This window comes from Anomaloglossus baeobatrachus, chromosome 2, assembly GCF_048569485.1.
Source record: "Anomaloglossus baeobatrachus isolate aAnoBae1 chromosome 2, aAnoBae1.hap1, whole genome shotgun sequence".
Classification (NCBI taxonomy): Eukaryota; Metazoa; Chordata; class Amphibia; order Anura; family Aromobatidae; genus Anomaloglossus; species Anomaloglossus baeobatrachus.
This window is the reverse complement of record NC_134354.1, coordinates 800,466,743-800,481,837: the sequence shown is the minus strand read 5'-3', so window position 1 is coordinate 800,481,837 and position 15,095 is coordinate 800,466,743. Positions and strand designations below refer to the sequence as shown.

Below are 15,095 nucleotides of genomic sequence, written 5' to 3'. Positions count from 1 at the left end.
GTGGGTGCAGAGAACAGGAAGGGTCAGGTGATGAGGACTGTGGGTGCAGAGAACAGGATGGGTCAGGTGATGAGGACTGTGGGTGCAGAGAACAGGACGGGTCAGGTAATGAGGACTGTGGGTGCAGAGAATAGGACGGGTCAGGTGATGAGGACTGTGGGTGCAGAGAACAGGACGGGTCAGGTGATGAGGACTGTGGGTGCAGAGAACAGGACGGGTCAGGTGATGAGGACTGTGGGTGCAGGGAAGAGGACGGCTCTTATGTGGACACCTGTTCCTGGCCACTCACCTCAGCGCTTTGTAGTTCCTTCCTCATTTTTATAGCGCTCCAGATCAGACTCCGCTTCTCTTCTTGCAGCCGCGGATTTTTAAGCAGCACAATATTCTGGGCCAGTTCCTCCTCTAGCTCTGAGGAGCCAAGGCTCAGGTCTATCACGGTCACATCTTTTAGGAATGATGCCCCGACCTCTGTAATGATGGATACATCTTAGGTTATGGATTTTAGAGTCACGTTTTGGTGTAGTACAGATAGGTTTTGTACCATTCACGAAGGCGCTGAGAGGCAGGCTGGTGCTGAGGAAGAGCTGGAAGGGCACCGGGGTCTCCTCATCTGGGGCCACCGGTGGGAGTGATGGGTTCTGCAGGGAGACATCACTGTTGCTGGACGGAGGCTCCTGGCTCTTTATGGTTGATAATGGATGGAGCTGGTTTTCTTGTCTGCCTTGTGGGGAAAGAATGATCTCCAGACAAGATGGCGCCTTCTCCACATTCCTTATAAGAATGCACAGACCTGTGAATGGAAAGAAAGGTGGAATCCATAGTAATCGCAGCAATGACCGACATCTCTGTTCTCTGTAGGAGCCTGGGAACTCAAGTGACCTGATCCCATCACCTCATTGTACTTTCCTACATGACATTATCCATACAAAGTGTGACGCAGTAAAGGGAAAGTGTAGCATCGGCATTGCCACAGAGACGCCGACTTACTCACCGCCCCGCCAGGTCACCTCCTCCCCCGCTGCCGCGCAGCCAATTCACATGTGCTGCTGTCTCTTTCCCCTACCATGCACAGGGTTCCCATGAGTGTGCCTAAGATGTGCGTGAGCACACTGTGCCTCCTCTTAAAGGGCCGGCATGCCATTTCCAGGAAATGCCTCTCAGCCTGTTGCTGAGAGGCACTGGGTATTTAAGGCTTCCTCCCATTAGGGGAAGTGTCTGTGCAACGCCTTAGTCAGTCACTATCCAGTCTGCTAAGTAGTTGTCAGGTCTTGAGTTCCTGTCCTGTTATTCCTGTGTCCGTTACCCAATACCTGCCTTCACATACTAGCCTATCCCTGCCATGACCCCCATTCCTGTCTGTACCCGCCAGTCCAGCCTGCCTCAGTCAGCCCGCCTATACCGGAGTCCGTCACCTGTACTGGGGGTCAGCTGCCACAGTCCCGAGGAGAGGTACCTGGCGTCTACCTAGCGGTGGACGCTTAGTCAAACCCCTCTATCTAAGGGGTAAGCCCGGGTCAACCCTGTGGTACAGTGGGTTCACTAATCCCGCTTGCTGCCACTACACCGGCTGTGAGTGCTACAGAATGGTGGTTGATGGGGCCTATATCCCTCTGAGCATGTGCCTTTTGCACTGGTTAGGGTTAGGGTTAGGCAGAGAAAAGGTTAATTCCTGATCTTCTCTGCTAGTTCAGGTTTTGAGGCCACGCCTGATGCATAAATTGTCAGTCAGAGCTTCTCAGTGTGTGGGTGGTTGGGCTGGAGAACTGAAGCAGTCTGTGCGTAAGGAAAACCATATATCTGAATGGACTGGTGAGTCCAGAACTCTCTGCGGCGCCGAGGGCAGGCTGGACTCTGCGGCGCCGAGGGCAGGCTGGACTCTGCGGCACCGAGGGCAGGCTGGACTCTGCGGCGCCGAGGGCAGGCTGGACTCTGCGGCGCCGAGGGAAGGCTGGACTCTGCGGCGCCGAGGGAAGGCTGGACTCTGCGGCGCCGAGGGAAGGCTGGACTCTGCGGCGCCGAGGGCAGGCTGGAGTTTTTCCTTTGTTTCCCTACGCTGAAGTAAGACTGTTCACTTACGTTTTTGCATTGTGTGAATAATACACTGACCATTTTGGACTGAAAACCCGTGTGTGCCTCTTTACTGCGTCCCTGCCATCGAATACCAGAACGGAGTTTTCACATTTGGTGGCTTGAAGCAGGCAAACGCAGGGAGGCCGGGGTAACTGGGTTTGTTTGCACTTCTGGCTGGGCGCCAGTGTATGTCCTGGGTAAAAGGATTGTCACAAACTCAGTCCAGGATATCTGCGGAGGTGGAGGCTGCGGTGAAAGCGCTTATAGAGGCCACTTGTCAGCAGCACTTATTTAAGGCCGGAGTCACACTCGTGCGTGACTCACATCGAATCACCCGGAACGGCCAGACGCTCTCCGGACATGAGCGTCTCAGCTACATAGAAATACATGCAGCCAACACACTCCTGTCAGTGGAGTCACGTCTCCACCAGGGTCCACAACTGCGACTTCTCCTTCAGTCACCAGACACCGCTGTGTTCCCGCCGAGGACAGTGCTGGTGATAGGAGAGGAGTCGGTGCCAGAGGCTCTGGTGGGCGTAGGCTCCGCTCATCCACTAAGCTGGGTTTCCCTGGGACCTGCAGTACCACTGGCTGACTGTAGTGGCATGTTTTCCAGCTGAAGTTACGATCTTTCAGCTACAGCCAATGGGAAGACACCACACCCTTCTTATTCCTGCTGCAGGCTGCTGGTAGCTGCCAGATATAGTCCTGTAGCTACAGCTGCTGCTTGGTACACATCCTGATTTGTACTATTGATTCCCGTGTTTGACCCCTGCCTGCTCTCTGACGACTCTCCTGCCTGCCATCTCCGGTTTGACCTTAGCCTGATTACCTGACCACTCTCTTGTCTGTCGATTTTCGTCCCTTTTGTATCTCCTGGTTTTGACCTTGCTTGGCAACTACTTTTCTCCCGATTGCAGCCTTCCATAGGGTTTGGGGGTTCTTGGGATCCTGCTGAGTGGGTGGTTAGCCTCTAGTCTGTTTGTTTCAGCTATCCCGAGTCTGTGGTCCCGGGCAGACGTCACATGATATCTGGCCCATTAAACAGACCAAAAAAAAAATAAAAAATGGTTCCACTTCAAACTGTGGTGCATCAGGTGCAGAACCTGTCCAGCCTTGTCCAAGGACTTGCAAAGCAGGTGCAGCACTATACATCAAACCAGGTTCAAGGAAATGCAACAGCTCCCCTATTTTGTCCAGGACCCCATCTATTTCAAGGGAGCGCGTCACATTTTGGTGTCCATCGAGAAGAGCTTTGACGTCGGAGAGCTTTCCTGCCCAAGAGAGTCCAAGACAGCCACCTGAAAAACGTCCACGCCTGAGTGAGCCCAAGGATACTCACTCAGGCGCCCAGGTAAAGGATCTGGGTTTACTTTTTGTTGAGACTAAATTTTTCCATTAAAATCTGTAATATTGATAATACTCTTCTCACCCAGGGTGTGGTTACGTGTGTTACTCTGGAGGTTTCCATGCTTGTTAGAGCTTTGCATTTTGTGGGGCACTCCAGGTTCTCTCACTTGCATGCCCCCTGACTGCTGTGCCCTGATAAGGTCAATAAATACTTAATTTGTCCCACGTAGTAACCTCTACCGCCTCCTCTATGACGCGTTTATCCCTCCTACATCTGCTTCCTTAAATACCCTGCCTTTTCCTCTTCCGGCCTCTCCTCCTTGTGAGACCCGGAGTTCATCTCTGCCGGTGAGAGTTCAGACCCCCTTGCTGCGGCCATCCTTCATAGACTAAGGAGCGAGGGTGATGAATGGCTCAGTGGTGATCTGAGTGAGCATCACGTCCTCTCCCCTGAGCCTCAAGCGAACACCACCGGCGGCCCGCATAGCAAACCCGCCCGCCGGAGTGCTTGAGCCCCGACTCTTATGTGCCCCTGAGACCGCGCACTTCATCTGTGCACGCTCCGAGGCAAACCCAGTCCCCACGCTGACAGTTAGCACCTGCGGTGCCTGCACGCCCAGTTCTCACCAGGGGAAACGCGGGACCGTGCGGTATAATAAGTTCATGCATCCCCTCACAAAACATCCCACTCACCACTGCCTCGGGAGCTCGTGTGTTGTGAATGTCAGGTATGCTTTTGCTGCTGTGAGGCTCCCTCTTGTGGCCAGGAATGGTTTGGACATAGACCAGGTGTGTTGAGCAATGGGTGTTTCCATTGCTAACTCTCTGGCTATTTAAACCCTGGTCTGTTAGCAGGCTATGCTGGATGTCAGTTGTTCCTTGTACACCAGCCTGCTTCATCCTGCTCCAGACCACATCTACCCCAGATAAGTGCTTTGCTCTTTATTTGTTGTTTGGTTCTTTTTGCTCTTATCTGAGTTTGTCATTTACTGTGGTTATGTTATTGTCAGCTTATTTGCATGCAGGAATCTTCCCTCTCAGTTGCTTAGCTGGGAAGCTCCCTGCAGCTATGTTTGGAGTATTGCTCCTATAAGTCCATGTGTCTGTTGCTTCTTAAATTTGTATGGTTCCTGCTTTCTGTTCATTGGTATGACAAGAACGCCTGGTATAGGACGGAGTTCAGATCTAGCGATCTGAGGGCTTTTTGTACTATCAGGTTTTTGGATTTTTGTAGGGTTTTTCTCTGGCCACCATCAGTCCCTTTCCTATCCTGTCCTATTTAGTCAGTAGGGCCTCACGTTTTGCTAATCCTATCATGTATTGTGTTTTCCTATATCACCGCAGTCTTTGAATGTGGGGGGCTTGCTATTCTTTATCTATTTTCTGAGGCAGAGAGTTATTCATCTTTCCTTCCTTTAGGATAGCTAGTTCTCCGGCTGGGGTCGCGGTGCACAGGATGTTAGTTCACCCCTCGGCTACTTCTAGTGTTGATGGTTAGTAAGGGGATGGCGGCCAGATTAGTTGCCAATGCTCTTGTCACCTTTTACCAATGATGTATGGTGGTCATCCATGGTTCCAGATCATAACACTCGTGATAGCTATAGTTCCTCGTCTGTGGAGGAGGCTGCAGTGATGATGCCGGCCCCTGTTTCTATGAACTCCACCCCCCCCCTCTCCCTAACACTTCTGTGCCCGTTGCAGATGTTGCCCAGGCATCTATTATAAATCCTCCAACCACTATATTAACCCCTCCACAAAAATGCGTATTTTGATCGCCAGTCAGGTAAAACCAGGCAGCTGGGGGCTGGGATTCTCAGTGTGGAAAGGTCCAAGCGTTCTGAGCCCCCCACGCTAAAAAACGCATCCTGCAGCCGCCCCTGGAAATGGCACATTGTTTCTTAGCGCCATTTCCAGGTGCTGATGGAGGTGGCACGCTGGGTAATAAAGGGGTTAATGCCAGCTTTGGCTTTGTATTCTCAGATGGTACCAAGCCCGAAATTCGAAATTAGACATAGCCACCATGAATTTCTAGTAAACAGTAAAAAAAAAAAAAAAAACAAACACAACACATAAAAAAAAAAATTCTATTAGAAATAAAACAAAAAAAATATTTAGAGACTCCATCTTTATTATGTAAAAAAAAAATCCTTAGCCTGACGTAGTCCACAAGTAGAGCATGGTCAGCTCTGCTTTATCACGCTGAACAGACAGTGTCTATACAAAGTGAGAAGCAGAGAGAGCCATGTCAGCTCTGCTTCATCTCTCTATACAGAGCGAGAAGCGGGCTGACAGTAAGGGGATAATTCCACTTGCGTCTCACATTGCATCACCCCGCATGGCCTGACACTCTCAGGACAGGAGAGCCTCAGCTGCATGGAAATACTGTAGCTGACCTGCTGCTGTCGGGAGATTGTGCACCATAACGGGTGATGCGATGTGACACTCGCACAGTGAAAGTCAGAGTTCAGTTAACAGGACCTTCGATGAAGTCATAGCCATGTAACCAGTTTGTAAGCCAAAGTCTGTACAACATTCACACCATACTGGTCACATGGCTATGACGTCATGGAAGGTCCTGTAGTCGGTGGTGGTCACTGGGGGGCACAGCAATGATTAGAAGCAGAAGCGGCCAGGAGACAGAGTCTGCAGGATGCGTCGCGGGACCTGTAAGTATAATGACAAAGATTATTATTAACTATATTCTTTATTTTACAACCCCCCCCCCCCGCCCCAATCCCATAACTGTAGAGCCTGAATTCGGGGTTCGGACACAAGTTTGCGTTATCTCGATCTTTAGAAAAAGTTCGGGCGAGGCTCCTAATCCTGAACATCGGAGGGGATTGCCCATCACTACCCATAATCATTCTTCATCCTGTGTAAGACGCCGGAAACAAGCACGGAAGGCCATAATATTGATGATCGCGCTCACTTACCTGTCTGAACTCCGCACATGTAAATGTTTGAGTGTGATGCTGCCGTAGGACATGCTCCACCCTTACAAGAAGGACAGGCAACCTTTTTGCAGGACATCCTCCTCTCTCCAAAAGTGACATCTCCGTAGGACATACTCCACCCTTCTAGGAGTGACAGGCAACGTCTCTGTAGGACATCCCCCCCCTCCTCGACAAGCAACATCTCCAAAAGACGTGCTCCCCCCTCCTCCTGAAACAATAGGCAACCTCTCTGTAGGACAAGCTCCATCCTGTGGTATCGACAGGCGAAGTCGCCTTACAACATGCTCCATCCACAGCGAGTGAGAGGCAACGTCTCTGCATAATTTCCTCCCTGCTGCAGGAGCGACAGGCGACACCTCCGTAAGACATATTACACCATTCTAGGAGTGAGACAACATCTTCGTACGATGTCCATCCTGCTCTAGGAGCAAATGGAAATGTCTCCACAGGTAATGTTCCCCATTGAAGAGTGAGAGGCAACATCCCCAAAGGACAAAACTCTACTTTTCCAGGAGGGACAGGTGGTGTCTCTATAGGATCTCCATCACTCTCCAAGAGCAACAGGTGATTTTTTCATATGATGCCCTCCCCTCTCCAGGAGTGACATTAGATGTGTCTGTAGCAGATCCTCCCCCTGCAGGAGGGGACAGGCGGCATCTCCATATTACGTTCTCCCCTCTCCAGAAGCGACAGGTGATGTCTCCATATTACGTCCTCCCCTCTCCAGAAGCGACAGGTGATGTCTCCATATTACTGCCTCCCTTCTCCAGGAGTGACAGGAGACATCTCCTTAGGGGTACTAGGTGCGACGATGAACGAGCACAGAAGCGTACAATATCGCTGATCTGTGTAACGTCGTTCATTTCAATAATGTCGGGTCGGCCGCAGGTACGATGTTGTTTGTCGTTCCTGCAGCTTCACACATCGCTGTGTGTGAACCCGCAGGAACGACAAACATCTCCTTACCTGCGTCCCGCCAGTAATGTGGAAGGAAGGAGATGGGCGGGATGTTATGTCCCGCTCATCTCCGCCCCTCCGCTTCTATTGGCCGGCCGATTGGTGACATCACTGTGACGCCGAACGCACCTCCCCCTAGAAGGAGGGATTGTTCGGCAGTCACAGCGACGTCGCCGACCAGGTATGTGCGTGTGACGCTGTCATAGCGATAATGTTCGCTATGGCAGCAATCACTAGATATCGCATGTGCGATGGGGGCGGGTGTTATCGCGCTGGACATCGCTAGCAGTTGCTAGTGATGTCGCAACGTGTAAAGCCCGCTTTAGGACGTCCTCTTCTCTAGAGGAGAGTCAGGTGCCATCTCTGTAGGATGGATTTTCCTCTCCTGGAGTGAGAGTCAACATCTCAGTAGGACATGTTTCCCCCTCCAGCAGTGACCACAGGGCATCTGTCCAGCATTCATGGGTTCTCACCTCGTTGTATCGCAGATGATAGTCGCTGGGAGAACTCTATATCCGATGCATCGATTATGCACAGCTCCGGGCTCATACCTACAGGACTCTGTCTCTGATGATATCCACAGAGGTACGAAGGTGACGATTTACCTGTACCAGAGAAGGAAGGGACATGACAGCTCTGATCTCAGCACAGACACTGAGGACACAAGAAATAAAAGAAGTGGCCTGACCTTCCACTTGGTCCCCAGCACCCAGCAGAATCGGCATCCATCTCTCCACCATAAAGTCGGGATCCACTATCAGCGTTGGTCTGAGAACAGAATAGAAGCCACTCGCTCGGAGCAGAGACATTCGTGTCACAGTCTCGGTGTTCTTGGGAAGCCTTTCTTTTTGCCATAGCAATCTCTCTGAGGGAGAGCTGAGCAGCTGCAGTAAATGCTCCGGGACACCCTGCTCTTGGTTTACAGAGTCCACAGCATCTCTTATGTCATCTGGTTCCATAGAAACATCATGCCCATGGCTGAGGGACCACCACTTGGCCAGCAAACTTGTACAGCGAGTCCATGGTAAACAGCCAAGATAGGAGATGGAGGCAGAAACCAGAAGTGCATCCGTCTGGAGAGACTGGAGACGTCGCTGAGCTGTCTGGAAGATCAATGAGGCCAAAATCATACAGAAATATCAACAGTATATGCACCGTAACACCACCAACACATCTACAGGACATCCGCCATAGCACTACATCTACAGCCAAACCTACCACTCCAAAACATCACAGCCACACCACCTATAGCATATCCACCATAATACCACCACATCTACAGCATATTCACCATAACACCACGGTCACGTCCACCATAACACCACTACCACATCTACAACATATCCACCGTAACACCACTATCACATCTATAGGATATCTGCCATAGCACTACATCTACAGCATATCCACCAAAACATCAGTCACACCTACAGCATATCAACCATAATACCACCGCCACATCTACAGCATATCCACCATAACACCACCGCCACATCTACAGCATATCCACCATAACACTCCCACTACATCTACAAGATATCCACCATAACACTCCCGCCACATCGACAGCCCATATAGGTGATTGAGGTACAGTGGCGGGCTCTGTGCCTTCTCTGCAGCAGTGGCTGTACAACGTCTGTGTGGTCCTGACCTTTGAAAAGCAATGTGACTGCTGTGTCCTCCAGTTACCTGTAAAGCTGCAGTCCAGGTGCTCAGGTGGGGCTGGACTGCGAACTCGCACTCTTGGGCTGCAGCTCGCTTGCCCATCATCTGCTGCAGATCCCTCTGTAAATCGCGCTCAGTGTTTTGGGCTGTCTGCAGATTATTTGCGCTTTGGGCTTTGGCCATCTTCAGTTTTTCTTGCAGCAGCCTCTGCGCTGCCATCCTCTCTGCTGCCTTCAAGTCTTCCTCTTCCAGCTGTGACAATACAGCCTTCCCCTGCTCCAGAGTACGGAGACTGCTGCAGTAGCGCTGGAGGCCCAGGAGCCACTGACACAGCGACGCTGCGGCTGCGCTCACCGGCCGGACAAGGTGGACACCAAATTCAGGACGGTTTATTGCTGTGGTCAAAGAAGCAAAACTGCTGTCCGCCATCTCATACCCATCATAAAACTGCAAATCCTGGGGGAAGAGAAAAACGTCCCTGTCACCCACCAATCACGATATCCAAAACGAGACCCTGATGGAGACCACCAGTAACACGCCGGGGTCTGACAGCATGTATAATCTGTACAGAGGAGTAGACTATAGATTCTGTGAGACCTTGGAGTGTTACTGTCTTGATTAGAGAACTACAGTCTAACATTTGATTGTTCCCATCTAACAAAGAACCCTCAGACTGGGCCTCCTGTGAGACGCTCACTGTTTAGAGGCAACAGCCAAAATGTACACTCCCGGGAAACATAAGGCTGATCCTGTTTAGTGCAGAGCCCTACAGTCAGATTAGACTTCACACAGGCAGTAGGACTTTACACTAGACAGGGAACAGGCAAACTACACTGTATTCCTGTGAAATACTAGACTGTTCCTGTCTCATGTTAGCTCTACAATCGGTGAGATATCAGACTCTTCCTGTCTCTCGTTAGTCCTACAATCGGTGAGATATCAGACTGTTCCTGTCTCGTGTTAGCTCTACAATCGGTGAGACACCAGACTGTTCCTGTATTGTGTTAGTTCTATAATTGGTGAGATATCAGACTGTTCCTGTCTCATGCTAGCTCTACAATCGGTGAGACACCAGACTGTTCCTGTCTCGTGTTAGCTCTACAATCGGTGAGATATCAGACTGTTCCTGTCTGATAACTCACCGACTGTAGGACTGATGTAAGACTGTTCCTGCCTCGCTATATTCCTACAGCCTGTGAGATATCAGACTATTTCTGTCTTGTGTCAGTCCTACAATTGGTGAGACACCAGACTGTTCCTGTCTTGTGTCAGTCCTACAGTCGGAGAGACACCAGTGTGGCGCCCTGGACTAGCCAGGTCGTCACAGGTAACACACACACACACACACCCATCCCCACTAGACAGTTACATTAGCCAAACACAAAACCCTTGTTGCCTCCCTCCAGGGTCTGATGTCCACACCGGGTGGGGCGGAGCCAAGCGGTTGGCCCCACCCACTGAGGAGTTCACAGGCCTGGAGGCGGGAAAAGTGACAGAACAGTTTAGGAGGTTGAAATGAGAGGAGTAAAGTGGAGACTATCTGGGTTTGTGGCCCAGGCACTGACAACAAGGTTGGCAGACAGTGGTGGCCGTCTGCAGAAGTGGTGGATCGACGCGGAACCGTAGGACCGGGGTCGGGCGGTGGCCCGCCGGTACCGACCGGGGAGCAAAGTGAAGCCAGCACACACAGGCAGGGCCATCGGACCCCGACTAGGCTTGGAGTCGCCGTCAACAGTCAAATCCGAGTGTGACAGGAACCCCAGGGGTTTCCTAACAACCAAAGACCCGTTAGAAGGCAACCGTCCGCACCGTGAGGGTATACAGCTACTGCCAAAGGCTAGAGACCCAAGGGCCAGCGCCTGCGGGCAAACGGGCTCCTCCGGCATCCATACACCGGGGAGCGGACTACCGTTGGGGACCCATCGTAGTCAAGACAGTACACAAAGGTGCAGGGAAAGACAGCCGCCATCATCTGTCGGGGAGATACACTGCAGCCGGCTGCGGGACCCGTCCATCCAGCCGTTTGGTTTACCGAGGACTTTGTGCATTTCTTGCTGAATGAGTACACCCGTGCCATCCGGCACCGCGCCGCGCTGTCCCTGCAACCCTGCACCTCACCTACCCTGCCTCCCGTCACACCACCGGGCCCCGGGACCACCAACCCCTACCCACGGAGGGGGAAAACAACATCCCAGCTGCTCCCTACCATCGCTCCCGGGATCCCCGTCACCAGCAGCGGTGGTGTCCATCTTCACCACAACCCGTGGCTGGCGTCACGGACTAAATCCCCCAAACCAACCACCCTTTTCACTCACGGGTGAGGAGCGCTGCTCGAGTCCCCGGATCCGGCCCACCGCTCGAGGCACCGAGCAGCAGCCGCAGCAGCGCCGGACCCGAGCGTTAGCGAGCGCGGCAGCGGCGTCCTCCCCGCCCGCGACAACTTGGCGTCACGAACAGGATTGGACCCATCTACTTACCAGTAGAAGTGCCTGCGAGGTATCAGACTGTTCCTGTCTCGTGTCAGTCCTACAGCCTGTGAGATATCAGACTGTTCCTGCCTCGCTTCATTCCTACAGCCTGTGAGATATCAGACTGTTCCTGCCTCGCTTCATTCCTACAGCCTGTGAGATATCAGACTGTTCCTGCCTCGCTTCATTCCTACAGCCTGTGAGATATCAGACTGTTCCTGTCTCGCTTCATTCCTACAGCCTGTGAGATATCAGACTGTTCCTGTCTCGTGTCAGTCCTACAGCCTGTGAGATATCAGACTGTTCCTGCCTCGCTTCATTCTTACAGCCTGTGAGATATCAGACTGTTCCTGCCTCGCTTCATTCCTACAGCCTGTGAGATATCAGACTGTTCCTGCCTCGCTTCATTCTTACAGCCTGTGAGATATCAGACTGTTCCTGCCTCGCTTCATTCCTACAGCCTGTGAGATATCAGACTGTTCCTGCCTCGCTTCATTCTTACAGCCTGTGAGATATCAGACTGTTCCTGCCTCGCTTCATTCCTACAGCCTGTGAGATATTAGACTATTCCTGCCTCACTTCATTCCTACAGCCTGTGAGATATCAGACTGTTCCTGCCTCACTTCATTCCTACAGCCTGTGAGATATCAGACTGTTCCTGCCTCACTTCATTCCTACAGCCTGTGAGATATCAGACTGTTCCTGCCTCGCTTCATTCCTACAGCCTGTGAGATATCAGACTGTTCCTGCCTCGCTTCATTCCTACAGCCTGTGAGATATCAGACTGTTCCTGCCTCGCTTCATTCCTACAGCCTGTGAGATATCAGACTGTTCCTGCCTCGCTTCATTCCTACAGCCTGTGAGATATCAGACTGTTCCTGCCTCGCTTCATTCCTACAGCCTGTGAGATATCAGACTGTTCCTGTCTCGTGTCAGTCCTACAGCCTGTGAGATATCAGACTGTTCCTGCCTCGCTTCATTCCTACAGCCTGTGAGATATCAGACTGTTCCTGTCTCGTGTCAGTCCTACAGCCTGTGAGATATCAGACTGTTCCTGCCTCGCTTCATTCCTACAGCCTGTGAGATATCAGACTGTTCCGGTCTCGCTTCATTCCTACAGCCTGTGAGATATCAGACTATTCCTGCCTCACTTCATTCCTACAGCCTGTGAGATATCAGACTGTTCCTGCCTCGCTTCATTCCTACAGCCTGTGAGATATCAGACTGTTCCTGCCTCACTTCATTCTTACAGCCTGTGAGATATCAGTTTGTTCCTGCCTCGCTTCATTCCTACAGCCTGTGAGATATTAGACTATTCCTGCCTCGCTTCATTCCTACAGCCTGTGAGATATCAGACTATTCCTGCCTCACTTCATTCCTACAGCCTGTGAGATATCAGACTGTTCCGGTCTCGCTTCATTCCTACAGCCTGTGAGATATTAGACTGTTCCTGCCTCACTTCATTCCTACAGCCTGTGAGATATCAGACTGTTCCGGTCTCGCTTCATTCCTACAGCCTGTGAGATATCAGACTATTCCTGCCTCACTTCATTCCTACAGCCTGTGAGATATCAGACTGTTCCTGCCTCACTTCATTCCTACAGCCTGTGAGATATCAGACTGTTCCTGCCTCGCTTCATTCCTACAGCCTGTGAGATATCAGACTGTTCCTGCCTCACTTCATTCTTACAGCCTGTGAGATATCAGTTTGTTCCTGCCTCGCTTCATTCCTACAGCCTGTGAGATATTAGACTATTCCTGCCTCGCTTCATTCCTACAGCCTGTGAGATATCAGACTATTCCTGCCTCACTTCATTCCTACAGCCTGTGAGATATCAGACTATTCCTGCCTCACTTCATTCTTACAGCCTGTGAGATATCAGACTGTTCCTGCCTCGCTTCATTCCTACAGCCTGTGAGATATCAGACTGTTCCTGCCTCGCTTCATTCCTACAGCCTGTGAGGTATCAGACTGTTCCTGCCTCGCTTCATTCCTACAGCCTGTGAGATATCAGACTGTTCCTGCCTCGCTTCATTCTTACAGCCTGTGAGATATCAGACTGTTCCTGCCTCGCTTCATTCTTACAGCCTGTGAGATATCAGACTGTTCCTGCCTCGCTTCATTCCTACAGCCTGTGAGATATCACACTGTTCCTGCCTCACTTCATTCTTACAGCCTGTGAGATATCAGACTGTTCCTGCCTCGCTTCATTCCTACAGCCTGTGAGATATCAGACTGTTCCTGCCTCGCTTCATTCCTACAGCCTGTGAGATATCAGACTGTTCCTGTCTCGTGTCAGTCCTACAGCCTGTGAGATATCAGACTGTTCCTGTCTCGTGTCAGTCCTACAGCCTGTGAGATATTAGACTATTCCTGCCTCGCTTCATTCCTACAGCCTGTGAGATATCAGACTGTTCCTGCCTCGCTTCATTCCTACAGCCTGTGAGATATCAGACTGTTCCGGTCTCGCTTCATTCCTACAGCCTGTGAGATATCAGACTATTCCTGCCTCACTTCATTCCTACAGCCTGTGAGATATCAGACTGTTCCTGCCTCACTTCATTCCTACAGCCTGTGAGATATCAGACTGTTCCTGCCTCGCTTCATTCCTACAGCCTGTGAGATATCAGACTGTTCCTGCCTCGCTTCATTCTTACAGCCTGTGAGATATCAGACTGTTCCTGCCTCGCTTCATTCCTACAGCCTGTGAGATATCAGACTGTTCCTGTCTCGTGTCAGTCCTACAGCCTGTGAGATATCAGACTGTTCCTGCCTCACTTCATTCCTACAGCCTGTGAGATATCAGACTGTTCCTGCCTCGCTTCATTCCTACAGCCTGTGAGATATCAGACTGTTCCAGCCTCGCTTCATTCCTACAGCCTGTGAGATATTAGACTATTCCTGCCTCACTTCATTCCTACAGCCTGTGAGATATCAGACTATTCCTGCCTCACTTCATTCTTACAGCCTGTGAGATATCAGACTGTTCCTGCCTCACTTCATTCTTACAGCCTGTGAGATATCAGACTGTTCCTGCCTCGCTTCATTCCTACAGCCTGTGAGATATCAGACTGTTCCTGTCTCGTGTTCGTTATAATCGGTGAGACACCAGACTGTTCCAGTCTTGCATCAGTTACACAGCCGGTGAGATATTAGACTATTCCTGTCTCGTGTTAAGGGCCATTTACACGCTGCGACATCGCTAACGATATATCATCGGGGTCACGGTGTTTGTGACGCACATCTAGCGCCGTTAGCGACATCGCAGCGTGTAACAGCTAGGAGCGACGATCAACGAGCGCAAAAGAGGCAAAAATCGTTTGTCTGTGAGAGGTCGTTTATTTATGAAAAATCGTTGTCTGGTCAGTAGTGATGATGTTCCTCGTTCCTGCGGCACCAAACATCGCTATGTGTGACACCGCAGGAGCGACAAACATCTCCTTACCTGCGTCCACCGGCAATGAGGAAGGAAGGAGGTGGGCGGGATGTTTCAGCCACTCATCTCCACCCCCTACACTTCTATTGGGCGGCCACCTAGTGACGCAGCACAAACCGCCCCCCTTAGAAAGGAGGCGGATCGCTGGCCAGAGCGACGTTGCAGAGCAGGTAAGTCCGTGTGATGGGTTTAAA

The 15,095-nt window shown here is 51.2% G+C and overlaps 1 protein-coding gene across 1 annotated transcript in view; it reads right to left on the bottom strand.

Annotated features, from left to right (window-relative positions):
• DNHD1 (dynein heavy chain domain 1) overlaps positions 1 to 15,095 on the bottom strand; it is a 355,748-nt gene that overhangs the window by 92,080 nt on the left and 248,573 nt on the right. Inside the window, exons 30-34 of the mRNA XM_075334063.1 lie at positions 9,021 to 9,452; positions 8,020 to 8,434; positions 7,805 to 7,936; positions 542 to 790; positions 290 to 468 (exon numbers count right to left, since the gene is read on the bottom strand). Of these exons, the coding sequence (XP_075190178.1) occupies positions 290 to 468; positions 542 to 790; positions 7,805 to 7,936; positions 8,020 to 8,434; positions 9,021 to 9,452 (1,407 nt within the window). The remainder of the gene's footprint in view (positions 1 to 289; positions 469 to 541; positions 791 to 7,804; positions 7,937 to 8,019; positions 8,435 to 9,020; positions 9,453 to 15,095) is intronic.